This window comes from Grampus griseus (assembly GCF_964374135.1).
Source record: "Grampus griseus genome assembly, chromosome: 1".
Lineage (NCBI taxonomy): Eukaryota > Metazoa > Chordata > Mammalia > Artiodactyla > Delphinidae > Grampus > Grampus griseus.
The window spans coordinates 50,299,012-50,313,230 of NC_139017.1; the positions used below are offsets into that span (position 1 = coordinate 50,299,012).

At 43.9% G+C, this 14,219-nt stretch overlaps 1 protein-coding gene across 4 annotated transcripts in view; it reads left to right on the forward strand.

Moving 5' to 3' along the window:
* Positions 1–14,219, forward strand: part of MPZL1 (myelin protein zero like 1) — a 62,226-nt gene that overhangs the window by 33,867 nt on the left and 14,140 nt on the right. Inside the window, exons 2-6 of one of the 4 annotated variants that reach the window (XR_014296727.1) lie at positions 6,210–6,376; positions 11,630–11,843; positions 12,584–12,716; positions 13,365–13,404; positions 13,880–13,978. Coding sequence is in view for 1 of the 4 variants with exons in the window: in XM_082654184.1 (XP_082510310.1) it covers positions 6,210–6,376; positions 11,630–11,843; positions 12,584–12,716 (514 nt within the window). In the remaining 3 variants the exon portion in view is untranslated. Of the gene's footprint in view, positions 1–6,209; positions 6,377–11,629; positions 11,844–12,583; positions 13,979–14,219 lie in introns of those variants that run through there. The other 3 variants (XR_014296728.1, XR_014296726.1, XM_082654184.1) reach the window with 3 other exon arrangements.

Below are 14,219 nucleotides of genomic sequence, written 5' to 3' on the forward strand. Positions count from 1 at the left end.
GTCAGGAAATAGCCCTTTGGGCAAACCATTCTTGAATTTGCTTTTTTTGTGCTTGTGATGGATGTTTGTATTCTGTGTTTGCACCCTACCCCCCCCCCCCGCCTTTTTCCCCTAAACTGTTCAGGTTTCCATCCAAAATGGAAAAATATCAAGTTTGGGGTATCATATTTGACTACTGTAGAAATGACCCTTAGTGCGTTGATTGCACAGTCTTTTTGATACTTGTCAAATGATTTTGCAGGCTTTTTCATTTGAATTGATCTCCTACTTTGAGGGTCATTATCACCCCACTGCTAAATGATACTTTTGGGCAACAAAAGTGGTGCATTTTAGAAATTTGTTTCCCAGAGCACATCAGAAGAGTTGTTTTTGTTTATATGTTTTCTTGCCCTTTGAACTGTAGTGTAACTTAGCAAGATTCCTTCCTCAGGAAGAAAGTAAGCTCAGCTCCTGTTACCATTCTGAAGTTTATCTGTAAGTTAATATGTAACTCAGAATCCAAAGTTGGCCGGTTGTAAAAACATGTATATATCATTTAATCGTTTTATTTCATTTCTGTGTTTTTATTCCTGAGGCAACTGGTTTTTCCAAGATTCAACAGGAGACTTTTCCCCCCCATCAATGAGTTTTTTGTTTTTTTTTTTTCGCGGTACGCAGGTCTCTCACTGTTGTGGCCTCTCCCATTGCGGAGCACAGGCTCCGGACGCGCAGGCTCAGCGGCCATGGCTCATGGGCCCAGCCGCTCCGCGGCACGTGGGATCCTCCCGGACCGGGGCACGAACCCGTGTCCCCTGCATCGGCAGGCGGACTCTCAACCACTGCGCCACCAGGGAAGCCCCATCAATGAGTTTTTAAACTAAAGTTTTCATACTTTTCACAGTGATTTTTGCCACTATACCATAATTGTAAATCTGAGGCTTAAAGAAAAACCTATGTAATATCTTATTCAGACTGGGAGTCCAGTCTACAGTGACATGGGATGACATGGATTAGAACAATAGTTTCTCTGCATCTCAGTGCTCTTTATATTTGCGTTCTTTAGCCATTTTAACTAGCCCCTTAAAACTCTCTTTTATGACTGAAGACAAGCCATCTGAATTTCACAATAATTTTAGTATGTACTTCCATAATACCCCTAGTCACTTAAAGAAGAAGAAAAGGCTGACAAAGCAAACCATTCCCAATTGTTTAAGAAACCAGTGAATTCATCCCTGGCTTGGGCTGCATGGCATGTAGTCTGAGGGGGAGATCTATGCTTTCCTTCTCTTTCCCCACATAGGAGAAACTTTGCTGGCGTTCATGCTCATCGCAGTTGATCAGAAACTGCTGTAAGCACTTAGGGCTTCTATGATGTGCATGGTAACCACATGCAGTTTTAAGTACAGGTCTCTGCTGAAACTTCTCCCTGAGATCAGCTGTGCAGAGCACCTGACTCCCAGCAGTTCTCTTGGTTGAATGCCCTTCTCTCAGCTCTCATGTCATCATGACTTCCCGTCTCCTTGTCCATAGCACTCTCTGTCCTGGGGGCTCTCATCACAGGCAGAGGAGCAACAAGGTGACAGGGTGGCTGCTCAGCATGTTTAGGGAGGAGGCGTAGGAGATGAAGTCTGAGAGGTGGCCGGGGGGGCTAGCTTACATCAGGCTCTGTGGGTCACTGTGAGGACCTAGACCTGATCCTGGCTGACGTGGGGAACTTGGAGGGTTTTGAGCAGAGGAGTGATAAGATCTGACTTGCATTTTACCGAGATCTCTCTGGCCGCTCCGTGGATTGGCTACAGTTAAGTGGATGAGGTGGAAGAGAGAACCAGCTTAGGAAGTCACGGAAATAACCTGAGTGAAAGGTGATGGAGGCCTGAACCAAGATGGTAGCACTGAAAGAGCATGGAGAGATCAACTTCTATATATGTTTTTTGTACAGACACATGTTTTGTGACGGCTTAGGCGTAAGTTGTGAGAAAGAGAGTTGTCCAGAGCTTTGACCTCAGCCACTGGACGTCTGGAGTTGTCCTTTACTGAAATGGAGAAGCCCATGGAAGGGCAGGTTTGGAGGTGGGAACCAGGGGTTCAATCTTGACATTGTTAAATTTAAGATGCCAGTTAGATCCAAGTGACATTGCTGGATAAACGTTTGAATACGTATGCACACACGTGTGTGTGTGTGTGTGTGTGTGTGTGTGTGTACGTACAGGGGTCATTGGCATTTAGGAGGTATTTAAAGCCCTGAAACTAGATGAGGTTACCAACTTCCCTGGCGGTCCAGTGGTTAGGACTCTGGTTTCTCACTGCAAGGGGTGCAGGTTCCATCCCTGGTTGGGGAACTAAGATCTTGCATGCCGCATGGTGCAGCCCAAATAGATAGATATATAGATGAGGTTATCAAGAGAATGATGGATAAGAGGTCAGAGGGATGATCTGGGACTGTCCAGCATGTAGAGGTCAGGGGGACGAGAAAAGGAGCAGGTAATGAGATGAGAGAGTCAAAAGGGGGTGGTGTTTCAGAGGCCAAACTGGAAAAAAAGGAGGGAGTGATCAGTTGTATCAAATGCAGGCAGATCAATAAGATGAGATTTGAGAATTAACTGTTGGTTTAGCCACATGGAGGTCGTTGGATTCCTTAACAAGAACAGTTTTAGTGGAGTACTGGGGATGAAAGCCTGAATTGGGTTTCTTCAGGAGATAGTGGGAGGAGGGAGACTGTGCACAGTGACTGCAGACAATTCTTTCAAGATTTACAAGTTAGAGGAGGGCAAAGGGATCTTAGCTGTGGGGCAATGCAGGGTCAAGATTTTTTCCCCCTAAAGTTGGGATATAAATGTATATAATTCTACGGCTGATGGCAGTAGCTCAGTAGAGAATGAAATATTCAGGAGAAAAAGGGAGACTTGCTGGATTGGTGTCCCTAGGTGCGTGAGAGCAGATGAGATCCAGTGCACAGTGGAGAGCAGTGCAGACATTTCCCACATAGGAAGACAGGGCACAGATGCAGAAGGTGACGGTAGGATGTGGTTGGGGACACAGAGAAGTTCTCTTGTGATTGCTTCTGTTTTCTTAGGGAAACAGGAAGCACAGTCATCAGCTGAGCGAGAGAAGCAGGGGGAGGTCCACAGTTGAGGTTAGAGAGGAAAGTATAAAATAGTCATTTAGGAGAGTGGAGCCTAGATGGAGTAGGGAAATGTGGGAGGATTGCTGGGCACCATTAAGAGTCCTCTTTGAAGTTAGCGGTCATGAATTTAAGGTAAAACCAGTCAGTGGGGTTGTGTGCTTTTCTCCAGCTATGGTCAGCCACCCTGGTAGAGATGCAGAATGGATAGAGAAGTGGACTTAACCAGAGTTGAGGTCTGGCCGGGCGAATGCGCTGACGGGAGAGGCAGGGGAGCTGACGGTGCAGCCAGGGGACGAGTCTTGTGCTGCACCGTGGATCTAATCCGAGCGGGACAAGTGGAGACATGCTGGGGATGAGACAGTAAAAGGATTGGAGGACTGATGGATTCTGGGTTCTAATGTGGCTGAAGGATTGATAAAATCAGGGTATTGGAGGAAATGTTCTGGAAAGTCAGAAGTGGTCAATCAGAGGGCAGAGAGCCTGAAAATTAAGATTGTGGAGGGGGAACAGGTATTAATGATAGGGTCTCAGGCAGCGGTTCTCGACCAGGAGCAATTTGCCCCTGAGGAGGGGACATTTGCAATTGTCTAAGGACACTTTTGGTTGTCACAGCTGGAATGAGAAAAGCTGCTACGGACACCTGGTAGAGGTCAGGGGTGCTGCTAAACATCCTATAACACACAGGCAAGCCCCACAGCAAAGACTAATCTGGCCCGATTGTCAATAGTGCCAGGGTTGAGAAACCCTGGGCTAGGGTATGATTATGGGAATTAGCAGCTGGGATAGGCCTGAGGATAAGATCGTTGGAGAAGATAAGATAAACAAAGAGATCAGGGTTTTGGAAGGTTCTTCCTATGACTAATGGAAGCTCCAAGAATTATGACAAGAGTGGGAGAAAGAGCCAGGGATAAGAGGAAGTTAACTAGCTATGTATGGAGTTATTTTTCTGCAACTGGCTGATTGGCTGGAGTCAGAATTCATTTTCCTGGCTCCAAGAGCTGCATGTCCAAATTAGCCAAAGAGTGATGGTATGTTGTTGTTTTTAAAAGCCACTTGTTTATTAACCAGCTTTGGCATAATTAAATTGTCTGTCTTAAATAGATTGTCTAAAAGCCCATTTAGGCATTTGGTTGGTCTTTTTGGTCAAAATTCCATGACTGTAAACTTGGGCACTTGGCCTAGTTGCATCATTAAATAACATCTCAGGGTAACAGTTCTTGCAGCCAGGCCTTGTGGCAGGGATCTGGTTTGAAAAAAATCCTTGAGAAACTTTATCTGTTGACTTTAAAGACTGTGGCTTTCCATGCAGTGCTCATCCCAGTGGAGAAAACTAGTCAAAATCACACAGAGTAAATAAGGGTTACAAACCAGTGCTTCTCCCTGGAATAAACTGGTCAAATTGTCCAGTTTTATGCTTTGTCCTTCATTTTGAACTCAAGTGCCCTGGGGCTGCTTTTCTGCCTACCCACAATAGCAAGGAACTGTCTTTTGTTTGCTTCTTGGTTAAAAGAAGGGCTTGTTTTGAGGTTTGGACCACGAAGAATAATCCATTGTTCCCTATAATAATAATCCACCCTCTTTAGCAGAAAAAAATCTGCTTGATGCAGTGTGGCTATCAGTTTATTTAGAAGAATGGCCAAAAGTGCCCATTGTGTCGTGAGGATAAACATTTGGAAGATGGTTGGGAGGAATGGGGGAGTACTCTTGTTCTCCTTAGCCTGGAGTCATAGTTAAGACCTCAGGAAGAAAAAATTCTGAATATGACCATCAGTCCTGGGTGACAATACCCTTCCTTATTCTGCTTGTCTGTTACATTCTAAGAATAATTGGAACACTGCAGATAGGGATACTCTCCTGACTATTTCTTTAAAAAAACCTTATTTTGAAAATGGGTGTTTTTAATCTCTTCTATATTAGCTCTAATTGTTTCCACTTTTAGGCCAAATAAGTTTCTTTCTAACCTTCTTTCATGAAAGGGTCTCTTTTTGCGTGAAGATTATTTTATTTTAGCAGGAATCCTTAATAATTCTTGCAGTTGCCTCTGATTATAGATCTCGGAAAAAGAGCTATTTTTATATGCCAAGTGATAGACATTTTAATTACTACTTCCTGGGCTTAGGCTAACTGAAAAAACTCAGTGAATAAATGAATATGTGACCCAGTGTGGTCAGTTATTTCTTGAGTACACGTGTATCTAGCACACTAAAATCCAGAGGTAGGTAAGATTTCACTAATGAAAGCAAGATATGTTATTTTTGCCTTAAATACCTTATAGGAAAAGGGTTAGTTAAATAATAAACATGGCTTTAAAATAAAGTGATTTCTTACCTCAAACAGTTTTAATTGCTTTATATATGGAAGATGAGAAAAGATCAACTTGATATAAATTGAAATGTAGCAGGTGAATATGAGAACTATTTAAAGAAGTAAAACTATGGCCTCCACATCATTAAAAACAGACCGTCAGAGAAGCATGATGAGATGTCCTTCAGTAGATGAATGGATAAACTGTAGTACGTCCGTACAAAGGATATTATTCAGCAATAAAATGAAATGGGCTTTCATGCCACAAAATGACATGGAGGAAGCTTAAATTAATATTAATAAGCTTAATATATTAATATTAAGCTTAAATTAATATAAGTGAGAGAAGCCAATCTGAAAAGGCTACATTTACTGAGTGATTCCAAATATAGAATATTCTCAACGTTAGTGCTACACGAATGCAAGATGTTAATAATAGGGGAAACTGGGGCTTGGGGGAAGCGAGAGGGACTATATGGGAACTCCCTACTTTCTGCAAACCTCAAACTGCTCTGAAAAATAGTCTGCTAGTTCAAAAGAAAACATAAATATTAGGTATAACTGAACCAGTAAAAATGTCTTCTTATTAGAAAGCAAAAATCCCAGACTCTCAGTGGTTTAGTCTGTAGGAAGTACCTGGCTATATAATATTCTGCCAGAAATGTATAGTACACAGTGCTGATGGATTACTGTATACATCTTGTAACGGTTCTTGTATCTTTTCTTTGTCCTCTGATAAACATGCACAGTGGTATTCATGCTAAATCCTACTCTTAAGCTTTCCTTGTTCCTTTCTCTCCAGTGACTGCTGGTGTATCGGCCCTGGAGGTGTATACACCAAAAGAAATCTTCGTGGCAAATGGGACACAAGGGAAGCTGACATGCAAGTTCAAGTCTACTAACACGACCGGCACGTTGACCTCAGTCTCCTGGAGCTTCCAGCCAGAGGGGACTGACACCACTGTGTCGGTAGGAATGCTTGTCTGCTGTCCGCTGGTCATACCTCACGGGGTTCTTTACTGCTCTAGTGTGATTAACGATCCAGCCTTCTGATTGCACACTTGCAAAATGAGTGAGTTTGTTATCAGGGACTTCAAGGCCCTTCTTTTGCTTCAGACTCTCCAAAAAAATAAATTCAGCATCTCTTAAATGCAGCTTCTTATCTATATTGATACTGATATTGATATCTCTATCTACCTATCTATCTGTGTACTGGGTTGGAATGTATGCCTGATTTCCAAATGTTTGAGTGGACCTGTGTCCCTCAGGATTTATAAAAAGGAAGGCCCCTTGGGTGTTGTGTCTGAATAGGAAGGAAAGGTGAGGTAAAGTCAGAGATTACAAATTTATATGACTTCCTCACTGGGTCCAATTGGGTATGGTTCTGGGTAAAAGAGTCCCAGAGTTAGTGAGAGCAGGAAACCATGCAAATGTCATGGGGAAGCAGAGTCAGAGGCATTCTTTTGCTTCCCATAAATATGGCATCAACATGGAACACGTATCCTATAGATGCAAAATTAAACACACAGATTTACCCAGGAGAGTCCAAAGAATTATTTAAATTTGTGAAGATTTCCCACTGACATCTTTTGCCAGACTAGAAGTGAGGGACATTGTTTTATCTATAGAAAGTAAAGCATCATCAGGAAGACACCCAGATGCTCTTTCCTTCAAAGAGCAGTTTTACTTATGCTCAAAACATTCTTGTCATGTGGGTCAAAGCAGGTTTACATACCCCAAGCCTTAATATTAAGAACATGCTGTATTTCTTTTTTTTAATAAATTTATTTATTTATTTACTTACTTATTTATTTTTGGCCATGTTGGGTCTTCGTTGCTGCGCGCAGGCTTTCTCTAGTTGCGGCGAGCGGGGGGCTACTCTTCGTTGCGGTGCACGGGTTTCTCATTGCGGTGGCTTCTCTTGTTGTGGAGCATCGGCTCTAGGCACGTGGGCTTCAGTATTTGTGGCACATGGGCTCAGTAGTTGTGGCTCACGGGCTCTAGGGCACAGGCCCAGTAGTTGTGGCGCACGGGCTTAGTTGCTCTGTGGCATGTGGGATCTTCCCAGACCAGGGCTCGAACCTGTGTCCCCTGCGCTGGCAGGCAGATTCTTAACTACTGTGCCACCAGGGAAGTCCAAACATGCCGTATTTCTGATTAATGTTTTTAGCTAATCAATTTATACTTACACACCAGTCTGATTATGGTTCATTTCAGAATGTTCAGTCACTGATACAGGATCCTTTACCTCCCAAATGTCAGGGCATAGTTAATAAGATGAGCAGGACACTCTTCGTTTTTATAGATTTTCAGGAGAAGTAAAATCAAGCCCAGCATACCAGATATGGGTTTTCTGGTCCATGAAATTAGGGTCCACATGTCTAAAACAGAGCTCATCTTTTCTCCCCTCTGTTTCCCTTCTGTGCTAGTTCTTTTTGGGTATTTATGTTCTTCTAGGGACCTGATTTTTTTTTTAAATCTCGAGCTTTGTAGAGGGGGTGGTTGTCCTTCCTTCCCCATCCACTACCTCTTCCCTTCTATTCCTCACACCCACCCTGAGAAATAAGGACGTTTGCTGGCTCTTCCTACTTTGTTTCTGGCATCTAGCTTTTTGTCAGCCTTCCTGCTTCTCCCCTCTCCATTAAGTGATAAAAACTGTGTGCCGCGACTTGTGCGGCAACCCCCTTGGTTATTCCCCGACTTCAAATTATCCATCTTTCAACCCAGTCCTGCAGTCTATCAGGTGCCTTGTCTTAAAACAGTTCTTTTTTTTTTTTTTGCGGTACACGGGCCTCTCACTGTTGTGGCCTCTCCCGTTGCGGAGCACAGGCTCCGGACATGCAGGCCCAGCAGCCATGGCTCACGGGCCCAGCCGCTCCGTGGCATGTGGGGTCCTCCCGGACCGGGGCACGAACCCGTGTCCCCTGCATCGGCAGGCGGACTCTCAACCACTGCGCCACCAGGGAAGCCCCTTAAAACAGTTCTTTCACCTCACCACTGCCCTAGTCAGAGTCCTCAGAGTTTCCCATTGCAAACAGTGCTTGTTTGTTCTAGCCCCACTTCTATTCTCTCACGTGATCTCCTTCAGTCTCGTAAAAAGTGCTTTATTGCTTTGTTTTTCCACTTCTGAACTCTTGCCATTTAAGTTGTATCCCATCTTCACATTGTGATCCCTCCATAAGACCTCTTTTGATCTTTTTATCTCTTCTTAAAAACTCCCTGCCCATGTTTTCTGGGCCACTCCCTTGCTATGACAGTTTTTCTCTTCTTTATCTTGAATGTAAGCATTTTGAGGGTAGAGATCTATCTTACACCTTTGGCGTCCCTCATGGTTTTAACACAGTGGCTTTTACTTAATAAATGTTGGTTGATAAGGAGATCTAGTCCCTTCTTGTGTGTGAGTTTTTTTACTGTTTCATTTCTCTCTTTCTTACTGGTTTGACCAAAGCGTTATTAATCAGTGCGGTTCAGCAAACATACAGTTCCTGTGCTGTGCTAAGTGTGGAGGAGCACAGAGAGAAATACAGCTTGCACCCCGCCTTCAGAGGGCACCCAGTCTGATGAGGGAGAGGTTTGCGGAGACCCAAAGGTGGGAAAGAGTGTAGTGTAGGTCTATGTTGCTGCTTCAGAGGATACTTGTAGATGAGGTAGGAAGGAAAGCAGAGACCAGATGACAGAAGGACTTGTTTGCTAAGCTAAGAGTTTATGGTTTATTTCCTGGTTAAGAAGAGAGGTGAAGGGTTTGGGGCAGGCGAGATATAATCAGACATGAGAGGCATTAAATAATGAAAATAGCTTAAGCTTTGAATTCTGTCTCTGAGACCTGTGACCTTGAGTAAGTCACTAAGGCTTTCTGAGCCTCTTTGCTCACTTGCCAAATATCTGCCAAGGTGAATCTCACCTTGCAGCGTGGTTATGAGTGTCAGGGTGTTACCTTTCATGGTACTTCACATTTGTGCCCATCTTACAAGCAGAGGCCCTGGCTACCTTTCTTGTTCAGTGACTAGCTTTGGAAGGCAGAGACGCTGTCTCCCTCTGGAGCAGAGGACAGGTTTGCTTACTGTCCAAGATAGTAATATGTCTCCCTTTGGGGCCATTATAAAAGATCTGGGTTTCCTAAGCTTGGGGCTCCTCAGCTGTGATACCGAGCCTCTGCACGCACAGCATCCACCCAAGCCCCTCCGTGCCGTCCCTGTGGGCCTTGGGGGGCAGGGGCCACAGATAAAAACATGCTGCTGGCTGTTTGTAAGTAATAGGGTCCTTTGTCTCCAAGTCTTCTTCATGAGAACAAAGACTTCCCAGGAGTCTTGTGTCTTCTGCCAGCATCTGTGAACCTGTGGCAGACTTGCAGGGAGGGTAAAACCTCAGAGCCTTCATAGTTCCTAACAAGCATTAGTTATAGTAAACACAGGGTATATATTTGATAAATGGTTTTTAATTTTTTTTTTCCCAATAATCATTCAGGCCTTGTGGAGGATGGATTAGAGGAGCTTGAGACCAGTTAAGAGGTCATAGCCCAAGATGCTGAGGACATGAACATCAGGTATTATCAGTGAGAATTAAATAGAAAAGAGAAACTTAGGACATGGAATTGACAGGATTGGGGATTTTTTTTTTCTTTAATGATTCATTATCTATTTATTTATTTTTGGCTGCGTCAGGTCTTAGTTGCGGCATGCAGGATCCTCGTTGAGGTATGCAGGATCTTTTGTTGTGGTGCACGGGCTTCTCTCTAGTTGTGGCCTGTGGGTTTTCTCTTCTCTAGTTGTGGCGTGCAGGCTCCAGGGTGTGTGTGCTCTGTAGTTTGCGGCATGCGGGCTCTAGTTGAGGCACACGAGCTCAGTAGTTGTGGAGCGCGGGCTTAGTTGCCCCACAGCATGCGAGATGCTAGTTCCCCGACCAGGGATGGAACCCGCATCCCCTGCATTGGAAGGTGGATTCTTCACCACTGGACCACCAGGGAAGTCCCAGGATCGGGAAATTAATTGGATGGGAAGGAAGACAGAGGAATTAACGATAACTCCAAAATTTATGGTTTGGGAGACTGGCATGTAGCCATCAGTCAAGATGAGATACACAGGTAGAAGGTGGAGTTGATAGGAGAAGGTGGCAGACTTGGAGGGTGGAGGCAGCTGCGTGAGTAGGCAGTTGGATTGGGGTCTAGAGCTCCAGGAAGCACTATGCGTGAGAGAGGTTTGCGCGTTAACAAAATGTAGATGGCCATTAAATCATAGGAATGGGTGAGATTGCACAGGGATTTGCAGCTTCCACAAAAGGTTCTGAAAATGTTGTGCTTGGATTGCCAGTGCAGCTCAGTGGTTGACTAATGCTCATTTCCACCACCCTCCCCAACCCCACTATTGCCCCATCTGTGAATATGAACAGACATCCAGCCTCTAGCAGAGGTGCTTGGATTGAAGCCGCATATCAGGATAGATCCCCACCCACCAGGCCTGACCTTACTTCCAGGGGGCTGGGTTTGACAAAGTGTTCCCTTGCTGAAAGCAGGTCTGAGGAGAGAGTGAGAGTGGAAAGAGGAAGGGGCTAAAGGCTGAACCTGCAAAGGCGGACGAGAACATTTTGGGTTGTCTGGGCTGTGTTCCTTTCACACGTCCATGACTTTTCTGTAGGAAACCAATAAGTAAGACTGGGTAACCCATCAGATTAACTGATCTGTGATATTTGGGCTTCTTTTTCTTGATGGCTTTGCATATCTTAATGGTAAGCTTTGTGAGTTAAGGCTGAAACCTTTGGATTCACTGGGCTCAACTGTGGTGCCCATCAGAGCACTGGCTTTGAAGAGTCAGGTGGTCCTGACTTTAACTCTGGATCCACCACCTATTGTCATTGTGACATTGGGCAAATGGTTTCTCTGAGTCTCCATTTCCTTATTATAAAAATATGGGTGGTAATTGCTACACCACTGGGCTATTGAGAGGTTTAGAGAGAACGTACACATTTATTTCTCCAACTGAAACAGGGTTGAACTCCATGATTTCTAAATCCCTGTCTGGCTTAGTTTCTATAGCCTGAGATTTGTAATATGATGTGGCATTTCTTTCTGGATGAAGTCTTTTTTTCACATCCTTCTACTCCGCCATCTTGATTGGAGCTCCTCAGATGACGTCTTTTTTTAAAAAAACCCTTCACAGCATGCCTATAATAGAGTTTAGAACTTCTACCTTTGAGAATAGCTCATGTGTTCTTTTTTTCTAATTGCAGTTTTTCCACTACTCCCAAGGGCAAGTGTATGCTGGGAATTACCCACCATTTAAGGACAGAATCAGCTGGGCTGGAGACCTCGACAAGAAAGATGCGTCAATCAACATAGAAAATATGCAGTTTATACACAACGGCACCTACATCTGTGATGTCAAAAATCCGCCTGACATTGTTGTCCAGCCAGGACACATTAGGCTTTATGTTGTAGAGAAAGGTACTTCCTTGAGTATTTTTGCAGTAATGATTCAGTCCCCTTTATTTCATGCTTAGTTAGAGAACAAGAGTTACATTTCAGGGTGTGTTTGAAAGGGGTATTTCTGCCATACAGTTATGCTCCCTGTTTCCATCGACCTATGGCTCTACCGAACATGCCTGGGGGTCAGGGAGCTCATTCCCACCGGAGTGGCTGATTTCTCCATTTATAAACCTGCTGTCTGGGGCATACTGATCAGATTAAAGGAGTATGAATTTTTCACTGTTAATTAGAAGTAAGGCCAGATTCATTATAGTTGGATGGGGTGAGTATTGGGAAAGAAGGAGATTAATATTGTTTTAATATTCTCCAGGAGAAAGCTTTAACATTGGCAGAAACAGTATAGCTATTTCTTCACCTTTTTTGGAGAATAAGCAGGCAATGCGGGTTCTGCTCTCTCATTTCGAGACGAAGTCTGCTTTGTTGGAGAATAGATTGAGGTAAATTCACATCCCCAGCTTTTCTTCGATTTTAGAGCACTGAGAGGGATTATGTATATAGAAATGTTTTTAGTTCTAAAGCTCATTCTTTATCAGCTAATGTTCCTATGTCATCAGTTAGGTACTAGGATCTCATAATTTGGATAATCAAACAGGGTATGGTAATTGCTAAAGGAAGACACTTGTTTATTAACTTGATACAATTCCATTTCTTCTCTCTGTCGCAGTGTACCTTAAACCTGTTTTGTTCTTTCTCTCTAGAGATTTTGCCTGCGTTTCCCGTTTGGGTGGTGGTGGGTATAGTTACTGCTGTGGTCCTGGGTCTCACGCTGCTCATCACCATGATTCTGGCTGTCCTCTATAGAAGGAAAAACTCTAAACGGGATTACACCGGGTAAGCAGCTCTGCTTTTGGGGGGAAGGGCGGAGGGAAGGAATCAGAGTTTATGAAAACTTCTGTATGCTTTATGGGAAAAGAATTGTGAAGAATTAGCTACCGTTAGCATTCATGTCGGAATCGAGCCATCTTCTTAGAAGATGTTCTGACACGGGCAAGCAGAAATCAGTGGCCTGCTGTTAAACGTAGACTATGACACTAATCCCTGTTTCAGTTTCTTTCTTAGGTTTGGTGAAACGGACTGCTCAGTAGTCTGTGCTCTGTGTTTCAGTATCATCCACTCTGCAGTTAGCATTATTAAGCCACAGATATCACTTACCTAATATGAGTTTAACTTGATCTCTAGGTAATAATCTCATAAGGTTCTTCTTTTCAGTTAGGTAAACATAATAATGATAAGAGGAGTATGCTGATAAATGACCCCCCCCCGATGTGATGATGCAGGGCTTTTCCTGTTTGTAGTTTGGTTTATTGCTTTGACCATTCTGGAATGCATGGCTGGACTCATCCAAGCTGAGTTAATAAGAGTTGCAAAATATACCAGCAATAAAGAAGACTTTCGTTTTGTTTGCGGCTTCTCAAAGAGAACATGTTTGAGCATAGGGTGTGTGTCTAATTGAAGGACCCTCTCTTTCTGCCACTCCAGCTGGAAAGCTAGCCTGTATAAGCTTGGTAGAACTCGTGTGGTAAGACTGAGAGTGAGGCTGGGTTTCAGTTGATGTAGCACGAGCTGCGTCCCCGGTGCACGGAAGGGACTGTGGTTGAGGGTTGCATGCCCTGGACTCCCTGGCTGGTGGATGGTGGGGACCTCTCGCTTTGGGCTGTGCCGCTCTACTTTTTAGGAGTGCTGTGTTTTAAGGAGTTTTAAGTGTTCAAATTCAGATATCATTTGCTTGGAATGTTTCTATTCTGCTGACTGCACCTGCCCCCTTGCATGGTGAGTGGTTTATGATGAAATGTAACCGAAGCATTGGTTTTCGACATGAAACTAATCCAGGGTGGTGACACGCCAGTCTCTGTAGTTCACGCTTTTTGGGTTAATAAAGGCACAGAAAAGTGTGCCTTAGAATTCTGCATGGCATCGTGAATGCTGCTATTCTTCTTACTTTGGTTTTTTTTTCCCCCTCCCCTGCCTTTTCTACCTTGGTGTGCCGGGATCAGATCCTGCCTATCTTCCACTTCTTAAGAAAAGCTGACATAGACGACACATTGGGACTATAACAGGGCTGGGTCTCCTCTTCCACTCCCACTAGACACATGGTAACTAATCACATTGGCCGTTGCTGTTAATATTCATGTGTATGTATTCAGCCCATCTCCCTTGTTGACAACTAACTAGCCAGCTCTGAGCTAACCCAACAGCTATCATGGTTTGTCCACAAATATGTCATGTGTCTGTGTTAGAAACATGTTGAGTGTACCATCCCAATGAAATTGGGTTGTCAGGTTTTATGGTCATCTGAACATATATGTTCTTCATGTAAAATGCCTTTGTGTGTGT